This window comes from Siphateles boraxobius, unplaced genomic scaffold (genome assembly GCF_051911475.1).
Source record: "Siphateles boraxobius isolate OS27281-9 unplaced genomic scaffold, OSU_SipBor_1 25, whole genome shotgun sequence".
Lineage (NCBI taxonomy): Eukaryota > Metazoa > Chordata > Actinopteri > Cypriniformes > Leuciscidae > Siphateles > Siphateles boraxobius.
This window is the reverse complement of record NW_027508866.1, coordinates 37,975,001-37,997,186: the sequence shown is the minus strand read 5'-3', so window position 1 is coordinate 37,997,186 and position 22,186 is coordinate 37,975,001. Positions and strand designations below refer to the sequence as shown.

The window sequence follows — 22,186 nt, the reverse complement described above, 5'->3', positions numbered from 1 at the left end:
TGAGAAGCACGTAGCGTTAGAAACACGCCCCAGTGTGAGAAGCACACTGTTTATTAACGCGAGAAGCGCGTAGCGTGAGAAACACGCCCCAGTGCGAGAAGCACACTGTTTATTAACGTGAGAAGCACGTAGCGTTAGAAACACGCCCCAGTGCGAGAAGCACACTGTTTATTAACGTGAGAAGCACGTAGCGTTAGAAAACACGCCCCAGTGCGAGAAGCACACTGTTTATTAACGTGAGAAGCACGTAGCGTTAGAAACACGCCCCAGTGCGAGAAGCACACTGTTTATTAACGTGAGAAGCGCGTAGCGTTAGAAACACGCCCCAGTGCGAGAAGCACACTGTTTATTAACGCGAGAAGCGCGTAGCGTGAGAAACACGACCCAGTGTGAGAAGCACACCGTTTATTAACGCGAGAAGCGCGTAGCGTGAGAAACACGACCCAGTGTGAGAAGCACACCGTTTATTAACGCGAGAAGCGCGTAGCGTGAGAAGCACACCGTTTATTACCGCGAGAAGCGCGTAGCGTGAGAAACACGACCCAGTGTGAGAAGCACACCATTTATTAACGTGAGAAGCGCGTAGCGTGAGAAACACGACCCAGTGTGAGAAGCACACCGTTTATTAACGCGAGAAGCACGTAGCGTGAGAAACACGCCCCAGTGCGAGAAGCACACTGTTTATTAACGCGAGTAGCACGTAGCGTGAGAAACACGCCCCAGTGTGAAAAGCGCACTGTTTATTAACGCGAGTAGCACGTAGCGTGAGAAGCGCACTGTTTATTAACGCGAGTAGCACGTAGCGTGAGAAACACGCCCCAGGGTGAGAAGCGCACTGTTTATTAACGCGAGTAGCACGTAGCGTGAGAAACACGCCCCAGTGTGAGAAGCGCACTGTTTATTAACGCGAGAAGCGCGTAGCGTGAGAAACATGCCCCAGTGTGAGAAGCGCACTGTTTATTAACGCGAGAAGCACGTAGCGTGAGAAGCACGCCCCAGTGGGAGAAGCGCACTGTTTATTAATGCGAGAAGCGCGTAGCGTGAGAAGCGCACTGTTTATTAACGCGAGAAGAAGCACGTAGCGTTAGAAACACGCCCCAGTGTGAGAAGCGCACTGTTTATTAACGCGAGAAGCGCGTAGCGTTAGAAACACGCCCCAGTGTGAGAAGCGCACTGTTTATTAACGCGAGAAGCACGTAGCGTGAGAAGCACGCCCCAGTGGGAGAAGCGCACTGTTTATTAATGCGAGAAGCACGTAGCGTGAGAAGCACGCCCCAGTGTGAGAAGCGCACTGTTTATTAATGCGAGAAGCGCGTAGCGTGAGAAGCGCACTGTTTATTAACGCGAGAAGCGTGTAGCGTGAGAAGCGCACTGTTTATTAACGCGAGAAGCGCGTAGCGTGAGAAGCGCACTGTTTATTAACGCGAGAAGCGTGTAGCGTGAGAAGCGCACTGTTTATTAACGCGAGAAGCGCGTAGCGTGAGAAGCGCACTGTTTATTAACGCGAGAAGCGCGTAGCGTGAGAAGCGCACTGTTTATTAACGCGAGAAGCGCGTACCGTGAGAAGCACGCCCCAGTGTTAGAAGCACACTGTTTATTAACGCGAGTAGCACGTAGTGTGAGAAGCACACTGTTTATTAACGCGAGTAGCACGTAGTGTGAGAAGCACACTGTTTATTAACGCGAGTAGCACGTAGTGTGAGAAGCACACTGTTTATTAACGCGAGTAGCACGTAGCGTGAGAAGCACACTGTTTATTAACGCGAGTAGCACGTAGCGTGAGAAGCGCACTGTTTATTAACGTGAGAAGCGCGTAGCGTGAGAAACACGACCCAGTGTGAGAAGCACACCGTTTATTAACGTGAGAAGTGTGTAGCGTGAGAAACACGACCCAGTGTGAGAAGCACACCGTTTATTAACGTGAGAAGCGCGTAGCGTGAGAAACACGACCCAGTGTGAGAAGCACACTGTTTATTAACGCGAGTAGCACGTAGTGTGAGAAGCACACTGTTTATTAACGCGAGTAGCACGTAGCGTGAGAAGCACACTGTTTATTAATGCGAGTAGCACGTAGCGTGAGAAGCGCACTGTTTATTAACGTGAGAAGCGCGTAGCGTGAGAAACACGACCCAGTGTGAGAAGCACACCGTTTATTAACGTGAGAAGTGCGTAGCGTGAGAAACACGACCCAGTGTGAGAAGCACACCGTTTATTAACGCGAGAAGCGCGTAGCGTGAGAAACACGACCCAGTGTGAGAAGCACACCGTTTATTAACGCGAGAAGCGCGTAGCGTGAGAAACACGACCCAGTGTGAGAAGCACACCGTTTATTAACGCGAGAAGCGCGTAGCGTGAGAAACACGACCCAGTGTGAGAAGCACACCGTTTATTAACGCGAGAAGCACGTAGCGTGAGAAACACGCCCCAGTGCGAGAAGCACACTGTTTATTAACGCGAGTAGCACGTAGCGTGAGAAACACGCCCCAGTGTGAGAAGCGCACTGTTTATTAACGCGAGTAGCACGTAGCGTGAGAAACACGCCCCAGTGTGAGAAGCGCACTGTTTATTAACGCGAGAAGCGCGTAGCGTTAGAAACACGCCCCAGTGGGAGAAGCGCACTGTTTATTAACGCGAGAAGCGCGTAGCGTGAGAAGCGCACTGTTTATTAACGTGAGAAGCGCGTAGCGTGAGAAACACGCCCCAGTGGGAGAAGCACACTGTTTATTAACGCGAGAAGCGCGTAGCGTGAGAAACACGCCCCAGTGTGAGAAGCGCACTGTTTATTAACGCGAGTAGCACGTAGCGTGAGAAACACGACCCAGTGTGAGAAGCACACTGTTTATTAACGCGAGTAGCACGTAGTGTGAGAAGCACACTGTTTATTAACGCGAGTAGCACGTAGCGTGAGAAGCACACTGTTTATTAACGCGAGTAGCACGTAGCGTGAGAAGCGCACTGTTTATTAACGTGAGAAGCGCGTAGCGTGAGAAACACGACCCAGTGTGAGAAGCACACCGTTTATTAACGTGAGAAGTGCGTAGCGTGAGAAACACGACCCAGTGTGAGAAGCACACCGTTTATTAACGCGAGAAGCGCGTAGCGTGAGAAACACGACCCAGTGTGAGAAGCACACCGTTTATTAACGCGAGAAGCGCGTAGCGTGAGAAACACGACCCAGTGTGAGAAGCACACCGTTTATTAACGCGAGAAGCGCGTAGCGTGAGAAACACGACCCAGTGTGAGAAGCACACCGTTTATTAACGCGAGAAGCACGTAGCGTGAGAAACACGCCCCAGTGCGAGAAGCACACTGTTTATTAACGCGAGTAGCACGTAGCGTGAGAAACACGACCCAGTGTGAGAAGCACACCGTTTATTAACGCGAGAAGCACGTAGCGTGAGAAACACGCCCCAGTGCGAGAAGCACACTGTTTATTAACGCGAGTAGCACGTAGCGTGAGAAACACGCCCCAGTGTGAGAAGCGCACTGTTTATTAACGCGAGTAGCACGTAGCGTGAGAAACACGCCCCAGTGCGAGAAGCACACTGTTTATTAACGCGAGTAGCACGTAGCGTGAGAAACACGCCCCAGTGTGAGAAGCGCACTGTTTATTAACGCGAGAAGCACGTAGCGTGAGAAACACGCCCCAGTGCGAGAAGCACACTGTTTATTAACGCGAGTAGCACGTAGCGTGAGAAACACGCCCCAGTGTGAGAAGCGCACTGTTTATTAACGCGAGAAGCGCGTAGCGTGAGAAACACGACCCAGTGTGAGAAGCACACCGTTTATTAACGCGAGAAGCACGTAGCGTGAGAAACACGCCCCAGTGCGAGAAGCACACTGTTTATTAACGCGAGTAGCACGTAGCGTGAGAAACACGCCCCAGTGTGAGAAGCGCACTGTTTATTAACGCGAGTAGCACGTAGCGTGAGAAACACGCCCCAGTGTGAGAAGCACACTGTTTATTAACGCGAGAAGCGCGTAGCGTGAGAAACAAGCCCCAGTGGGAGAAGCGCACTGTTTATTAATGCGAGAAGCACGTAGCGTGAGAAGCACGCCCCAGTGTGAGAAGCGCACTGTTTATTAATGCGAGAAGCGCGTAGCGTGAGAAACACGCCCCAGTGGGAGAAGCGCACTGTTTATTAATGCGAGAAGCACGTAGCGTGAGAAGCACGCCCCAGTGTGAGAAGCGCACTGTTTATTAATGCGAGAAGCGCGTAGCGTGAGAAACACGCCCCAGTGGGAGAAGCGCACTGTTTATTAATGCGAGAAGCACGTAGCGTGAGAAGCACGCCCCAGTGTGAGAAGCGCACTGTTTATTAACGCGAGAAGCGCGTAGCGTGAGAAACACGCCCCAGTGCGAGAAGCACACTGTTTATTAACGTGAGAAGCACGTAGCGTGAGAAGCACGCCCCAGTGCGAGAAGCACACTGTTTATTAACGTGAGAAGCGCGTAGCGTGAGAAACACGCCCCAGTGTGAGAAGCGCACTGTTTATTAACGTGAGAAGCACGTAGCGTGAGAAACACGCCCCAGTGGGAGAAGCGCACTGTTTATTAATGCGAGAAGCACGTAGCGTGAGAAGCACGCCCCAGTGGGAGAAGCGCACTGTTTATTAATGCGAGAAGCACGTAGCGTGAGAAGCACGCCCCAGCGTGAGAAGCGCACTGTTTATTAACGCGAGAAGCGTGTAGCGTGAGAAGCGCACTGTTTATTAACGCGAGAAGCGCGTAGCGTGAGAAGCGCACTGTTTATTAACGCGAGAAGCGTGTAGCGTGAGAAGCGCACTGTTTATTAACGCGAGAAGCGTGTAGCGTGAGAAGCGCACTGTTTATTAACGCGAGAAGCGCGTAGCGTGAGAAGCACACTGTTTATTAACGCGAGAAGCGCGTAGCGTGAGAAGCGCACTGTTTATTAACGCGAGAAGCGCGTACTGTGAGAAGCACGCCCCAGTGTTAGAAGCGCACTGTTTATTAACGCGAGAAGCGCGTACCGTGAGAAGCACGCCCCAGTGTTAGAAGCACACTGTTTATTAACGCGAGTAGCACGTAGCGTGAGAAGCACACTGTTTATTAACGCGAGTAGCACGTAGCGTGAGAAGCGCACTGTTTATTAACGTGAGAAACACGCCCCAGTGTGAGAAACACACTGTTTATTAAGTGATTGAAAACTAAACTTATGAGGCCTAAAAAGAAGGAGATACAGAGAGAAAGGGGTCTTTTGACCTTTCCGGGCGGTTTGCCAGAAAAAGTACATTAGTTGGACATAAATCAGTGATGCACTAGAGAGCAAGTGATATTTAAAAGAGACTGTGCCAAGATTTGAAAGACTAAAATAAAAATTAATTTAAGACAAGCATTATAAAATTATTACAATTAATGGACAAGATAAAGCAGACTAAAAGAGAAAAAGAAAGAAGTTGTATTTACCAAAAGACATTGGTTTTGCCGACTGTTTGGCCATTTTCCAGATTGCAGATATTGTGATCCAGATAGAGATACACAGCGCTTGCTGCACGAAAAGTTGAACTAAGCATTGTTTCTATTTATATTATTTGACAACGAGTGAAAGTGTGTGGATGAAATCCCGGGTGTATGAATGAGATGAAGTGTATGAGAAGGAAAGTGATAAAAAGAGAAAATAAGTAAACATATATAGATGGTAAAAGAACGTTTGTATAAGTAAAAGAATGTAATCGTATGTGAACAAGAAGGGAAAAAGAAGAGAAGATATACAGGTGGTAAAGAACGTTTTATGAATAAGAAGAGGGTAATTTCATGTGAAGTAAAGAAAGAAGAAGGGAAAAGAAGTGAAGACATACAGGTGGTAAAAGAACGTTTTTAAGAAGGCTTGAAGTTAAGGCAGAGCAAATGTGGGACGGACTGTGATATGAGAAAGAGACGCAGAAAAGAGACGGAGAGAGGAGGGGCTGCAAGAAGAAAGTGAGACTGTGTGTGTGTGTGTGTGTGTGTGTGTGTGTGTGTGTGTGTGTGTGTGTGTGTGTGTGTGTGTGTGTGTGTGTGTGTGTGTGCGTGTGTGTGTGTGTGTGTGTGCGTGTGTGTGTGTGTGTGTGTGTGTGTGTGTGTGTGTGTGAGGAAGAAAAGGAGGGAGACAGAGAGAGAGAATTCACCTTTTCTATTTCTGAATAAATGCAAGCTAGGGTTAGTAACAGGAGTTACAACCCGCTAAAAATTGGTTAAAAAAAGGGCAAAAAGCCTAAAAACCAAATGACTAGCTGAAGGAACATTTGATGTGGCTATGTGCAGAGAAACTGAATCATTGACTAAGGATGGATGTGTGTATGTATGTACAGTATGTGTATATGTATACTGTATATGGTCAAGGGTAAGAGTAAAAATGGGGAAATAAAAAGGGAAGAACAACAAGTACTGACTTTATTTTAAAAAGGGAGAAGAATTATTAACAATAAGGAGATAGGTCAAAGGGAGATATAATGATGAACACAGAAAGACCCATGCACCTTCGTAGAAACAGATGTCGGACACAACAGGAACAGTAGAAGTAAGAGGTAGGGCTGCACGATACTGAAGAAAAATGCGATATTCAATATGCAATACAATATTGCTTAAAGTGTATAAAATAAGACCCACAATGAGTTGTTTATGCGACTTATTGGGCTGAATAACACTTTTTAATGTCAAGCAAGTCACACATAAATAACAGTTTCGTGCCTAATCTATTCTCTGCTATATGCGCTGATCTAAAGTTTGACATCAGTTGTGGCAACAGTTTATTAACTTGCTCATTTAGAAATGTTGAGCCAATGGATGATGCCTTTTCTTTTATCAAAGGGTGTTGGTCCAGTTTTATTTCTCACTGTCCTCAAAGAAAAATGTATGAAAAACAGTTTACTAAGAGATCAAGTAGGATTGGTGAAATCTGCTAATCCAGTCAGAATTAAAAGTAGGCTAATTTCATAATTACCAAGAAAACGCCAATAAAAATAATTGATGAGAAGTTAACCTGAAAGAAAATAATAACATACTAGATGTGGGTGTGATTGACCTGTTGTATAAGGACATAGCCTATGATGTTGATATATTGTTGTTCCTGAAATTTGATCCATTGCCAAAATTGAGATTTTTGGATTGTGTTACTTAAAATAGTTTATTCATTGTGTTGAATGAGCTTGATTGGGTGACCAAGCGTAACAGACATACTGTATTATATACATTTTACAGTAATGAGAGTCGTTGGTTTAATCCTAAAATACTTGAGAGAGAGTAGGGATCGATATAGCGAGTGATAAAAATGCTATACACAAAAAAAATGCCGGGTTGTTTTAACCAAACTTTCGGTCAAATATGGTCAAACCCAGCCGTTGGGTTAAATTTTTACATTACATTTTTAACCCAACATTTGGGTTTGTCCATATTTGACCCAAAATTTGGTTAAAACAACCCAGCATTTTTTAGAGCGTATATATGTGACTGAAAATAAGGCAACTCAGACTGAAGGGCTGCTATTTTCTGCATTCTGCAAAGAAGAACTTGCTTTGTTAAAATTACATGGGGAAACTGCTGTTATCAACCAGATTACACTTCTGAAATTAAAGGACAATTGAAAGAGATGGTTGAAGAATTTATAAAGGATGAATTTGATTAATGCGGATCTCTGAGTGTTCAATTTCCAGATGACACCAGACTCTTTAAGGACGGCTGCCTCGACATAAACAACAGCGACTGGACTGTGCAACAAGTGAGAGCAAGAAACACAAAGACACGGCTGCAGAGAAAAGAAGAGGCATTTGGTTGGTGGGCCTTCATTCCCCCCGAAAGAGGAAGTTAACACTTTTGAGGGGCTGGTATGGACAAAGACTGTGTTGATGCAGAAACAACCAAGAAAAACATCCTGCCATTATGCAAAACTGCCAGAAGCCAGGCTGAGGAGAGGCAGAGAGACAACAGCATCCAGAGTCAAACCACTCTGTGCCAACATGACCTGACAGATCAAACGCATCGGATGAGGAGGGAAACCCTCAGACAACAGCCCAACCAGTTCAACTGATCCAAGCAGAAGGACTTCATCCTTTCCTAAGTGGGCACAGGTGATACGTTTTCAATGATCACTACAGAGACCGCTTCAAATTTCACTGATTGGCCATATTAATTTTATTTTAATTACACACTCGTCCAGCAGCAGTTCTCTATATTCTGTTAAGCTACAACTCTATTTGCTTTTTAATAGACATCAGTCCAGCTGTAAGCATTTAAATATGTATATATAGATATATTAAAAGAAAGAAAAAAGGAGGGGAGTGTTTGCATGACTCAGTAATGAACTAAAACTGAGGCTGAACTTAGGGGAGTGAGGGACTGTTGCATGAACCAACTCGGAGTAAATGCACAATTAGATAATTGAGGATGTTGTACATTGAACAGAGTTTTTGGGCTCTGCTTTCAAGACACAGGTGATATAAGCTTTAGTGATACTGAGCTCTCTATCAGGAAAGAAGATAAGAGAAAAAGACAATGTGTTCGACAACATTAAAAAAAGTGGATGATAAAGCTATGGATCTTGCTCAATAGTTAATTTTTTAGGTTTAGAAATAAAATAGTAACTACACAAATTACAAACACGTGATATCACAAATGCTGTCATTACCATGTTAATATTGTGGGTCATGAATTTGAGATTATGATGAGATCATCCGTCATTTAAAAGAGCTCATAAGCAACAGAGGAAAAGATTATGAAGAGAAATTAAATTAACAGATGAATGACAAATCAGATTCGAGAAATTGATAATGGTTCTTTCAAACAAAAGCATGTCCAGACCTACCAGATAATTTGTTCTTTTAGATATTGAAAAATGTGGGGTTTATGACAGCGGTGTTTAACACAATCAAATGGCAACTGATGTCGGCTAGCTGTGTCGTTCACATGGGAAATGCTACATTGCCTACATTCAGTAGCTTTTGTCATCAGAATGTAGATAGTTGGATATAAAATTAAGTATATATCGATAAGTCAAGAAGGCATAAGCAAAACCCTCAACTTCAGGTATCAAAGGAAAATTAATTGCAGTAGCAACACTTTTTACTATTTTAATTTCAGATGTGCGTGGTTTGACCAAGGGGGGAAGTGAGTTAAGTGAGTAAAAAAAGTTGAGGATAGAGGATTTTAATAGAAGATTGATAGATAGCCAAATGCAATATTTGTGTTCAAAACAATGTCAGAAAAGGTGTGTATAGATTTGATTGGTCAACCATGGGGAATACCAATTGAGTTTAAGCATAGCTTTAAGCATGAAGTAAATCAGGCTTTGAGTATATTTGTATGAATAACTTGATAAAATGAAGAATGGATGAATTACATTTATTGCAATCAACAGAAGTGCATTAACTCACTGGAGGCACATTGAGAGCCTTGGAGAGAACAGCTGGGAACTCATAAGCGACATGACATGGCAAAACAGACCAACATTAAATTGGTTATTTGCAGAGAAAGAATGTGTTGTATAATGTTTGAAGCTAACTGTTTTACCTTTATTCCAAATAATAATAATACAGCCCCTGATGGAGCTTGTATTCGAGCCATGAAGAAGCGGAAGGATCTAAGACAAGAGGTTACTGAAAATGCGTGAAGAGACAGAAATATTGGATACTGGTTTGATTCTGTGTTTGGATCCTGGAAAGAATGGTTAATTAAGTTGGGGACAATAATAGCTGTGGCTGTTGTCATTTTTCTTTTGTTGTTCTGTTGCGTTATACCTTTTCTCAGCTCCATGCTAGCCAATGCGGCGGCCCAGAAGATGACCCAAGCCAAACAGATGATCAATGTGTGAGCTAAACGATCGGGAGTTGACATCGGGTGCACAAACTCAAGAGTGTACCCAATTGGACCAAGCCTGGATGAACTAGATGACTTCCTGTAAGAAGTTCCGGTGAAGGACTAAAGGATTGGGGTACCTTTCTACCTTCGATTTCTGAAAATTTGAACTTTGTTTTTGATAGAGTGGGAGCTAGCCTCACTGTGTATTTTGTTTTTGGGGTAAAATTAGGTAGATTATTAGAACACGATGGGTAGAGTAGGGAGTTAGTTAGATGGGGTTTTGTATTTCTTTTCATTTTTTAAAAAAAGGACCCTTTCCTGCATATATCCTATACTTATAATCATATTGTAGCATGCATATATAATCACACTACTGTCACAATTATGAATATGTGAGTGAGAGGGGACGACAGAAGGTTTAAAGCAGGTCATTGCCCGTACTATGAGGTAATGCAACCAGATATAAAGGGAACGATAAGAATGTTTTATTATTCTTAAATCACTTTTTTAACTTTTACATTTTTAATATATTTGAATACATTACTGTAACAAGTTTAGAAGACTAGACGTTACATGCATTAGACTACTGGAACATATATATATATATATATATGGTGCAAAAGAGAAATTAAAAGCAAGCGCTGTCGTCCATGTTGAAACAACGAGGGCAGACTCAACTGGTGGTTTAAAAACCCACTGTTTGCTCCAACACCAGATAGCAACACTAAGCAGCGCCAGGGCAACTCTGGCAACGATGGAGAAACCCAGATAGCAGTCCAGGCCACCGGAAGCGCCCGCGCAGTTCCTCTGGCATCGTGGGACAGATCCTAACTTCAAGTTTATGCACTGCTGTGTGTTGATCACACTGAATGTTTGAAGCAAATCTATCCCTATAAAGTGATGGTCTGACAGGAAGGTGAGATCTTTTACTCCACTCCAGTCAAAGGGCGGAGGAGATGTTTGGTCTCACTATTACTCCAGAGTGTACCTTTGTGACAAAGCCTATTGATAGAACAGGTGGATGGTCTACATTGACCATGTTTGCTAGACAGGTGAAGAGAGGCTTGCTCATGAAGATACATTCTGGGTAAGAACGATGTGAAGGTGGGACTAGATTTAGTCCCAAAGGGGGGATCATGTTGGGGAATCTCTTCTGTCTCATGTACAAGTCTAAGTGCTGTAATGCCAAGCAGAAAAACTAGGTCACAGGGCATATGAGGACAGGGCATGTAAGGACAGGGCATGTAAGGACAGGGATAAGACAATGGAAAAGTATCCAAAAAACTTGTAGTAGAGATGCAGGTGTTGGGAAGCACTGGAAGAGAAACATATACAATGTAAGATGTTCCACCAATAGGAGAAGGTCTAGGGGGAGATGTTTTTAATGGTGGCGAGATTACGAGGAAGAAAACAGATAATAATACAGATGCCCATTGGGTACCAACGATAAGAAAAAGGTATAAGACCTGAATGTCGACCACTGTAAAATCAGATGGCCAGCTGGCATCTCACTTTGTTGAATTGCTCAATAAAGTTACTTCTTCTGAGACCTGGAACTTCGACTCTGAAAGATTTTCTTTGAACCCTGAATTAGAGAACTCTGAAATCTGCAGACCAGAACCAGAGCCCTTAAATCTGCCACAACAATCACAGGAATAAATGACAGAATCGCCCATGTTAAATTGTAATAATATTACAGTTTTTACTGTATTTTTGATCGAATAAATGCAGAAGAGAATTAAAAATCTTACAGCCCCCAAACTTTTGAACAGTAGGCTAGTGTACAGTGCATTTACTATAATTAGGGTAGTTCGGTAAAAGTCACTGACTAATTACAGGCGAGTTGAGAGTCACATCACAAATCACAAAATATTTAGTGGTCATGAAAACGTTTTCAGATTTAGCATATTAATGATGCATTCACCTCATAAATTGCTGCTCTAGCACAGGAAAGTGCATGTAAGTTAAAGTGCATGCTTTTAAAATTAAAAAGTATTGGTATCGGTATCGGCGATATTGGCCCTGTATTTACTTGGTATCGGATCGATACCGAATGCAGTATTGCCCACCTCTAGCTAGCAGTAGCACATATTAGCATCTTAAATGCTAAGATTTACATGCTCTTTCAACCAAAGCAGTAGAAAATAATTATATCAGTCCACAGTCAAACAAAATGCTCCACTCTTCTCCACAATGGTAACCCACCGTAATTTAAATGGTTCTAATAATTCCAATGTAATTGAACATTGAACACAATTACACACTATCAAGTCTTTCCCTTTTCTCATTTTCTCAAAAAAACATAAAATAACACTTAATTTTAACATTTATTCTCTTAATTCAACCATTTGCAAAGCATGCTGGGAACTAACAGGCACCACCCAGTTTCAGTTAATGCAACCCAAATCAATCATGTAATCCATCACAAACGGATTAAGTAAACTTAAAATTTACATATATTAAAGCAGAGTGAACACAATCAAATTAAGTTAGGGCAAAATGGCAGTTGGCGTCGCACTACACTGCCACCCTCTGGATGTATGAATTTTTTACTTAACATAAATGGTTTGTGTTTAGACAACGCTTTAGGATTTTCTACTGTTAAGTTGACACATAATTACGTGGACCTTAATAGAAAAAAAATTCAAGTCAAAAAACACAATTATTATAAGTAAAATAAATATAAATATATTATGTAAAGTGCACAACCTTCCTCGTTCATTTTTTTGAGTGCAGTTATTTAATTATGGCATCCAGTATTGTGGACTCTCTCTCTCTTGTTTCATACAAACGCAGCGTCTGCCATTTTCTGGCTATTGTTTTGTACACTGTTGGATTATAAGATACAAACAGGTACGATTCAATTTAATCTGAAATCAATATCTCTCATTTCCATAATTATTTATGTGTTGAAATGCTGTGTAATAAGTGGTATGACTGTATACTGTATCTCTTAAATGTCCATCAAGTTTGAACTTGTCACTGAAACAGCTCTCTCTGCTGAAGCTTTGCGTTTGAAGAGCTAATAAAATATTTTGTGTCTAATCATTTACTAATGTGGCAAGTAGTCGTGTAATTAAAGGGATAATGTACATCCAGCCGGTTGTTATCTCAGAATAAACCCCCTTCAGGCTGATGCAAGACCTGATCCTGATCACCCTGTCAGGTTTATTCTGAGATAACAACCGACTGGATGTACATTATCCCTTACTTACAGTATAACCTTCGCCATGTATCAGCGTCAGTCGCGTCGCTTCACTGCCATTCACAACTCCTCTCCCGTGGCCTCATGGGATAGTAAAGTGTCCATCAAATGCAAATTTCAGAATCTCGCCGGAAGTAGTAGGTCATCCGGAGACTTTTCGCCTACTGTGTTAAAAGTGCTATGAATTCAGACAGCTGGTATACTGTTTTATAGTAGGGAAGTATGCGATTTCGGAGCTTCTAACGGCGGCTGCAGCGACGCAATGCTTTTACCTATCAGCGATTGGTATATTGCGCATTGCACTCTCTACTATTCATAGTAATATGAGTGCACAGTCTTTGTATATCTAAGTAAAGTCTTTGGTAAAGAGATGTAGGAGCTGGTTGTTAAATGACTTCCTGTCTAAGCGGGTGGTTTTGGACTAAATTTATGCTATAGTATTCCAGAGTAAACATCATATGATTGTGGTTGCATTTAACTGACCGTCGAGCGAGAATTGCACTCATTTCTCCCATCAGTCCTGGTCCTCCTCCTCCTCCTCCTCCACCTCCACCTCCTCCTCCTCCTCCTCCTCCTGAACTGGCGCTCGCCGCAGGAGCCGCTGCTCCACTGTCCTCCTGCACATCCAGTGAACAACCAGCAGAGGGCTCTGAGTTCATGCATGAGTTTCTCTACGCTTTTGACTTTAAGGGCCTTCATTGTACACAACAGTATTCAAAGTTTTTGAGGGGCAGAATTAAAATGAAAAACATCTTGATTTTATGTTGTTTAGCTTAGTTCGTCTCATTTTAAGTCATCTTGAGGCCCCAGGCTGAAAAGCGCCGGTCTACGACTCGCACAATGGGTGTTTACATATGTCAGGTGATCAGATCTGTAGTTCTGATGTATTATGGACAACACTGAAGGACCGGCCGCTCACCTGTCAATCATTCACTCGGAACATGTACAAAAGCTCAAACATAGAGACAGAGCCACATGCGTCATAATTTGAAAACCGGGGGGAACCGGGGTAGCCTGGTTAAAACCAGACCCTTCTCAGTCGTAACTGAGTTAGGGTCTGGGGAAGGTTCATTCACAGATAATTTCCAAAGGGGCGTCACCAACGGAAATCGCTCAAATGCCTCTGGGTGCAACTGGATAGACCTTAAAAGCAATCAGATAGATCGTCATCTTGTAAAGCCCGCCTCAACGTTTGTGATTGGTGCCTCGATTTAGAAAGATTGGAAAGGAGTTTGAATGGGCTCTTCGCCAGTCTAACTTGCAGAGCAAATCTAAATTTGCCAGAAGTTTGTCTGGGTTTTCCCAGGCTAGAACCAGGGGGGAACGTCTCAGGTTGCGTATATGAAACCCTGGTTCCCTGAAGAGGGAACGAGACGCTGTGTCGAGACGCTGTGGAAACGCCCCCTCTCGTTTCCTCCTCCCCATAATGGGATCCGCAACATTAGTAGGGACCTTAGGGACATAACCTATCCTAGGGTGAAGAAAGGCTTTCACCATACCAGGTGCAAATTCCAGGCACGAAGGAGCAACCGACAAGGCTTGCAAGTCTCCAATTCTCTTGATGGAAGATATAGCAAGGAGAAATAAAGTTTTTAGTGTGAATCTCAAGCCAGTGCTCCAATGCAGGCCTTAGCCTCAGAGTGCCAGGAAGAAATTGAGTAATGAGAAGATCTCTCCCCAATGATGTCCCATCCAAAGGAGTGTGGTAAGCATATATTGCCACCACATACACCTTTAAGGTGGAAGAAGATAATCCAGTAGAGAAACGTTCTTGCAAATAATCAAATACTGAACCAATGATGTCCCATCCAAAGGAGTGTGGTAAGCATATATTGCCACCACATACACCTTTAAGGTGGAAGAAGATAATCCAGTAGAGAAACGTTCTTGCAAATAATCAAATACTGAACCAAAGGGCAGTTGACTGGATCCAATTGACGTTGTCCACACCAAGAAGAGAACATTCTCCACTTCAGTGCATATAGTCTTCTCATGGAGGGAGCTCTGGACTGGAGTATGGTTTCCACGACCTCGGTCAAGATACCCAATTCTATGAGCTGGGCCCCCTGACAGTCCACATTTTCCACAACTCCGGGCGAGGGATATAAATCGTGCCCTCTACTTGGGACAATAGGTCCCTTCTGATTGGAATCTCCATCGGAGAGCCGTCTAGAAGGAACACCAGGTCTGAGAACCAAACTCGGGCCGGCTAGTACAGCTAGTACTAATAGAAGGGCCCCGTCCCGGCGAACCCTCTACAGAAATCCCAGGAGCAAAGATATCGGAATAAAGGCGTACAGGTATAGCCTCGGCCACACCTGAACCATCGTATCCAACCCCAGGGGAGCTGGATGCATGAGGGAGAACCACATGGGACAGTTAGTTGTCTCTGAAGATGCACATAGGTCTACTTTTGCTTGACCGAATTCTCCCATAGGAGCTTCACCGCCTTGGGGTGAAGTCTCCATTCACCGGGCCTCAGCCCCTGTCTTGACAGGATATCTGCTCCCTGTTTTTGATGCCCCGAAATATATACTGCCCTGAGGGACAGCAATTTCCCTTGGGCCCATAGTAGGATCTGATGAACCAGATGACATGACCGCAGACCCCCCTGATGGTTGATGTAAGAGACCACCAAGAGATGGTTGATGTAAGAGATGTGTTTATGGCCTCTCAGGTCTGGGTGGAAGTTTGAGAGCTCGAAACACAGCCATAATTTCTAGCCAATTTATGTGGCAAGAAAGTAGATAGTCCTGCCACAGACCTTTCGCAGAGCGACCACTCATGATCGCCCCCCCAACCTGTGTGGGAAGCATCTGTCGTTAGCGTTATGCAACAACAAGAAGCCTTCAGCATTGGGCCTTGGGCGAGGAACCAAGGTTTCTTCTACATGACTAAGCCATGTAGGCATCGCTGCGTGACCTTGATCATGCAAAACGTATTTCCCCTCTGAAAAAAACCCTTGGTTCCGAGCCACCACTGCAGGGTCTCATGTACAGCAGGCCAAAAGTTATTATATTGGACGCAGCTGCCTTAAGACCCAACAGTCTCTGAAACTATTTCACAGTGAGAGTCTGGCCTAGTTTTACCCCATTTATGGCTGAGAGAATCGATGCTATACGAGCAGGGGACAGTTGTGCCTGCATCGCTGTCGAATCCCAAACCACGCCTAGAAAAGTGGTCCTCCGAGCTGGAAGGAGAACACTTTTTGCCGTTGAGCCTCATTCCCAACTTTCTTATGTGAGACAGAACGACATCTTGATGCCGGACTACAATCTGCTCGGATTGAGCAGAAATCAACCAGTCGTCGATTTAATTAAAAACGAGAATGCCCTGGAGTCTCAGTGGAGCCAGAGCTGTGAAGTGAATGTGGAAAGCGGGGTGATGAACCTAGGTCGAAGCGAAGAACCCGATATTGGTACGCTTTGCCCCCCGAAAACAAACTTTAGGAACTTCCTGTGATGAGGATGGATGGCAACATGGACTCGTCCTTCAAATCTACTGTGACAAACTAGTCCTCGGACTGAATCTGTGACACGATCTTTTTGAGTGTAAGCATCTTGAACTTGAGTTTCTGAACCCTGCGGTTTAGTCTAGAATAGGATGCAACCCTCCATCCTTCTTTGGAACAATAAAGTAACGGCTGTAAAACCCTGACTCCCTGCTGGGAGGCTTTCTATAGCCTCCATTCGTAGAAGAGTCTGAACTTCTTGCTACATAACCAGAGCCTGCTCGGGCTCAACCACCGTAGGGAGGATCCCTAGAAATCTGGTCGGACGAGAACCGAACTGAGTTCTGTAACCCTTTTCTATAGTGAGCAGGACCCAAAGAGATATATTTGGCAGTAGCTTCCACGCCGCCAGACATTTTACTAAGGGGACCAGTCTCTCAAGACTGGCCTCTGGTATTGGTCGAACAGCCACCTCGGTCGAGACTGCGGTCAAGACTGGTCGAGACTGCTCCCACCCAGCAGTCTCGGGGACCATAGTTCGGGGAGGAAGAAACTTCTGGAACGTCGCTGCTTGTTTCTTTCGCCTCCTGAAACCTCTCAACGACCGTGTTAAGTCGCCGAAGCGGGCTCTTGCTCTTGCTCCATAAGAACAGATCTATCCCTATCTTTCATGTCTGATAGATTTAACCAAAGATGTCTCTCCGTGGCCACCAGGGCTGCCATAGACCGGCCTACTGACTTGGCCGTCTCCTTGGTGGCCAGAAGAGACAAATCTGTTGTGCGCTTTTGTGTCTTTAAATGCTTGTTTTTTGGGGACGACAACTTATAAAAACGTATTTGTTTTTTTAGCTTGTTTGCTTTACACCTTATAGACAGCTTTTAGACATTGTTTTGTTTTTTGTTATAATCGAGAAATGACAAGGATGCAGCTTCTCACAATACAAAGTCAATGGAGACGGTTGGATTGCCCCCCGGTGGACGTGGCCTAAATGTGCTCTGTCTCTATACAGCAATCTTATTAAACATCACAGATGATGAACAGTGGATCAGGTGAACTTCAGACTAACCTTGGCCACTTTCCGTAGTTTAGCTCCAGCGAGTGCTGCGGCCAGACCTCCATCTCCTCCTAGTCCACCTCCTCCTCCGCCTCCTCCTCCTCCTGAGGGCGGGGGCGGGGGTGGTGGACCTCCTCCTCCTGAAGGAGGTGGTGGTGGTGGGGGCGGCGGGGGTCCTGGAGCAGGTGGAGGTCCGGGTGGAGGAGGAGGACCAGAGGCTGGAGCGGGAGGAGGAACAGGAGGCGGGGCTGGAGCCAAAGACGCCCGTCTCTCTCTCTCCAGTCGCTCTTGCTCCTGTCTCTCTCTCTCCTGCTGTTCCTGCCTACACACACACACCAGTTACACTCAGCATCTCACTGACATCCACATGGGAACCATTTCAAAATAGAAATGAATAAATGCACAAATAAAAAAAACATAAATGCACAAATAAATGAATAAAATGAACAAATGCACAAAAAAATTAATAAAAGCACAGATATTAACAAATGCACAAATAAAATAATAATCGCAAAAATAAATAAATAATTTATTTGTGTGTTTATTAATTTATTTGTGCATTTATTTATTTTTACGTTTATAAATGTGTGTGCATTTGTTAATATATTTGTGCATTTATTTATTTTTTTGTGCGTTTATTAATTTATTAATTTATTTGTGCATTTGTTAATTTATTTGTGCATTTTATTATTTATTTATTTGTTTATTTAACAAATGCACAAATTAATAAATGAATGCAACATTAATAAATGCACAAATAAATAATATAAATGCAGAAATAAATTAATAAATAAACGCAGAAATAAATTCATAAATGCAGATATAAATTAATAAATAATGCAGAAATAAATTAATAAATGCACAAATAAATAATAGCACAATTAAAAACTTAAATTAATAAATAAGTCAATTAAATGCGCAAATAAATAAATGCACAAATATATAAATAATATATATTTTCACAATTGCAAATATATAAATGAATAAATATATATTCTCATGGACCAATAAAAAAACAAACCAACAAAATATATAAATAAATAAATATTATACAAAAAGAAATATCCATTATACTATATATATTCAGAGGGACTGATAAATAAATGTATGTATTGTATATTCTCAGACGGACAAATAAGTAGAAAACTCGTATCGCTTCTGTAATGTGACGCATGAAACAGGATGTTCAATGAGAATAATGTGGGCGGGACTTGATGTAATTGGTTGATGAATAAGAGGGATGGATGACATCAGCTGAGAGGGAAGGCTGTTACATTCTGACGAGTGTAGAATAAGATCACTGATGAATCGCTAACAGTAAGTGAAGTGAATGAGGATTGTTTTGGACTGATGTGCAGGTCTGATCTAATGATGATGATGAAGATGATGATGATCATACCTCCTCTTCTGCTCTAACTCCTCAGCGCTCGGGCCGTTCTGAGGCGGTCGAGGAGGAGGAGGACATGCGCCTGTACGACAGAAACCGAATCACACAGATCAGACCAAACTCTAAACATACAGGTAATACGAGACAGTGATAATTCATAGGGGTGTAACAATATATCGTGTCACAATATATCGCAATACAAAAATGCAACAATATGTATCGTGGATAGTGACAATCTGTATCGTGTATAATTCACCCAAAATGAAAATTACTGTGTCAGAAAAAATTCAAGTTTTCAGAGTTTTAGTGTCATTACTACATTAAACTGCTATATTGAATATAATGTATAATGAAGCAATGGGGGAATATTTGTGGGTTCTGATAATGCCAAATATCTGTATAAAGTATCAGTAAAAAGTGTCCTACATTATTTTAAATATATCTAGTCAGTGACCGTGTAAACATATTCATCTAAAATAATTCTGTATTTTCAGCTTCAGAATCATGAATATTGTTATTCTGGTGTCTCTATTATCCTGTGCTTTGGGTTTCAGCACCAAGTCCATCCTATTCATTTACACACACAATGCAATATCAGATTTAGCATTTAATCAACAGTACATTTTTTGTTAACCTTTAATCAAATGTCTTGGAGTATCGCAATAATATCATATTGTGAGTTCAGTATTGTGATATGTATAGATCATGACATGAGGGTTTCGTTACACCCCTAGTGATTCCTGATCACTGACCCGGGTCCGTCTGGCCGCTGAGCACGTCGAGCGCGTGCATCATCCCGCTAGCGAACTGAGCCGCGTCTTCTTTACTGCCGAAGTTCAGCCCCCACACCTGCCGCGCATCCCGCCACTGGTGGAACGTGGGAGTGGCCTGGTTATATTTGATCCCGCGGACCAGAGGACAGTTAATGACCACCTGCACACACACACACACACACACACACACACACCTTCATCAGAACACACAATTGAGCTCCGTGTGCAAACCCGCCGCAGTTCTGCATCACATTCACAAAGGACAGGATAAACCTGAACGACAACTAAACAAAATACCATGAGGTTCTGACAAAAAATTTTCTTTTGTCTATTTAAAAAAATCTTTAAAGTCCCGCTCTGTAGTCAACAATTGTATCCCTTAAATCTCATCTTTGATCACCAAAATGACAAATTTAAATGTTTTTTTTCCTTGAAAAAAAATTATTCATACCGTAGACATCAGTGTTTATATGTTAACTGTAAACTTTTATCCAGTACCTCTGCGATTATCTGAATTGTTGTAAAACAGAAATAATGATACTCTTTGGTTAAAAAGTTTCATATCTATTCATGACAACTGCTCTTTCTGGATCAGAACGCAGACCTGAATGTCTACGCTTTCCTGTCGCTCAAACAGTAGAGCGTTGGCGCTCGCAACACCAAGGTCAAGGGTTCGAGTCCCAGGGAAAGCAAGAACTGATAAGAATGTAAATGTGTACCTTGAAATGCAGTGTCAGTCGTTTGGGATTAAAGCGTCTGCCAAATGCATAATTCAAATGTTCGCTGTGCTCGAACTCATCAAAGGTTTAATCGACAGAGCTGAATCGTTGTCATATAGGAGTAAGATTGCGTGGGAGTTTAAATCAAGATCTTTTGAAGATTAATCATGCAGCTTTAGCATACGAATGCAATTAGTCCTTAAATTTTGCATGGCACCAAACTTTAAGTTTATTTCAGCTACAACATAGGGACATCGCCATCTACAGGGCAGTGAAGGCATGGGCGTCCGAAGCAAAAACAAAAGTGTGTGTGTCCTCCCCCAGAAAAATGCTACTAGAAGCTAAACTCCTTCACGTCGTGCATTAAAAGCACAGCTATCCGTGGATTATCCGCTGCTGATACCATTTTCCAGCATTGACAACTTAAAGCTGTTATTGATGTTTGCAACGCAATATGTGACTGGAAGAGTTATTTTCTTCAGTTGCGTCTCGTTGGGAAATATAATGATTCAGCAGAAATGGAGTGTAATTTATTGGGGCTTTCCTCGAGTGGAATGGATTTGACTGACGGCGCTCTGAAAAGCGAACAGACATACGCGCTGAATTAGAGACGATAGAAGTGAGTGGGTCCAATTGGTCTTAAAAAGTGGGCGGGTCTTGTCACACACATATACAATGGTTCTGAAGCCCATGAGTGAAGGTACTACATCGTGTGTGTTTTCCTCTCACTCGCCCTAAACTGGTCAACAAGGCCTGATGCGCGTGCATTAGCGTGAAGCTGCTGAAGGTGTTTCATATACGAGATGAGGACATGATGAGACTGAAACCAGAGCAAGCAGGCTTTGACTGTTTCATTTCACTGACCATTATTTTATCTATCCAATATATTGAAGAGATGTTTTAGAAGCATATTGGTTTACTTGCGCCCTTTTGGTTTGTTGAGGACTAGTTCATCTTTTTGCCTCTATTTAGCACCAGTAAAACACTTTCACGTTTCGTTTACTCAGGTTGCATCGGAATTAGTGACTTGAAACTTGAGATATTTTCGCTGTACATTTGCTCAAGTATTGTTTTTAGGTACTCTTTACACCTCAGCACACGAACCAAACTCACAGGAAATGAAAGACAATTCAGAAGCTGTGAGACCGAGACGTCTCAGAGAAAACCACAGAGATCTGCGGCACAACATTATCCTATGATGCAAATAAACAGCAACGAATGCATTAACACACCAAACATGAAGATATTCACTGTAAAACTGAACAGACAGTATCTACACACACAATCTCTGTGACTTCCTCCTTCCTCATGCTGTGGCTTCACACACACACACACACACACACACACACACACACACACACACACTAAACTTCCCATGATTGTCTAAACCCGTTTCACATGTTAAATTACAGTTTACCTGGTTTAAATGGCTCTAAAGGGGTGTATAATGCCCGTTTCACAAGATGTAAAATAAGTCTCTGATGTCCCCAGAGTGTGTATGTGAAGTTTTAGCTCACAGATATTTTTATATAGCATGTTAAAATTGTCACTTTTTGAGGGTGAGCAAAAACACACCGTTTTTGTGTCTGTCCCTTTAAATGCAAATGAGCTGCTGCTCCCGGCACAGGGGGCGGAGCTTCAAGAGCTGGTGTCCTTTTACCTCACACACACACACACACTGAAAATTTCAAAGAAATTTCAAAGTCGGACAAAGATGGAGAGACTCAAGAAGAAGTGACGACGTGTAGAAGCAACAGGACATTTCTGAATGTTAGTTGATGGATTTATGCAGCTTATGTGGAG

General features: G+C 43.0%; 1 protein-coding gene across 2 annotated transcripts in view; it reads right to left on the bottom strand.

The window, feature by feature from the left end:
* vaspa (vasodilator stimulated phosphoprotein a) overlaps positions 1-22,186 on the bottom strand; it is a 56,013-nt gene that overhangs the window by 18,607 nt on the left and 15,220 nt on the right. For both annotated transcript variants that reach the window (XM_077243856.1, XM_077243857.1), the window contains 4 exons: positions 19,644-19,824; positions 18,904-18,973; positions 17,517-17,826; positions 13,482-13,615 (listed from right to left, as the gene is read on the bottom strand). In XM_077243856.1, the coding sequence (XP_077099971.1) occupies positions 13,482-13,615; positions 17,517-17,826; positions 18,904-18,973; positions 19,644-19,824 (695 nt within the window). The remainder of the gene's footprint in view (positions 1-13,481; positions 13,616-17,516; positions 17,827-18,903; positions 18,974-19,643; positions 19,825-22,186) is intronic.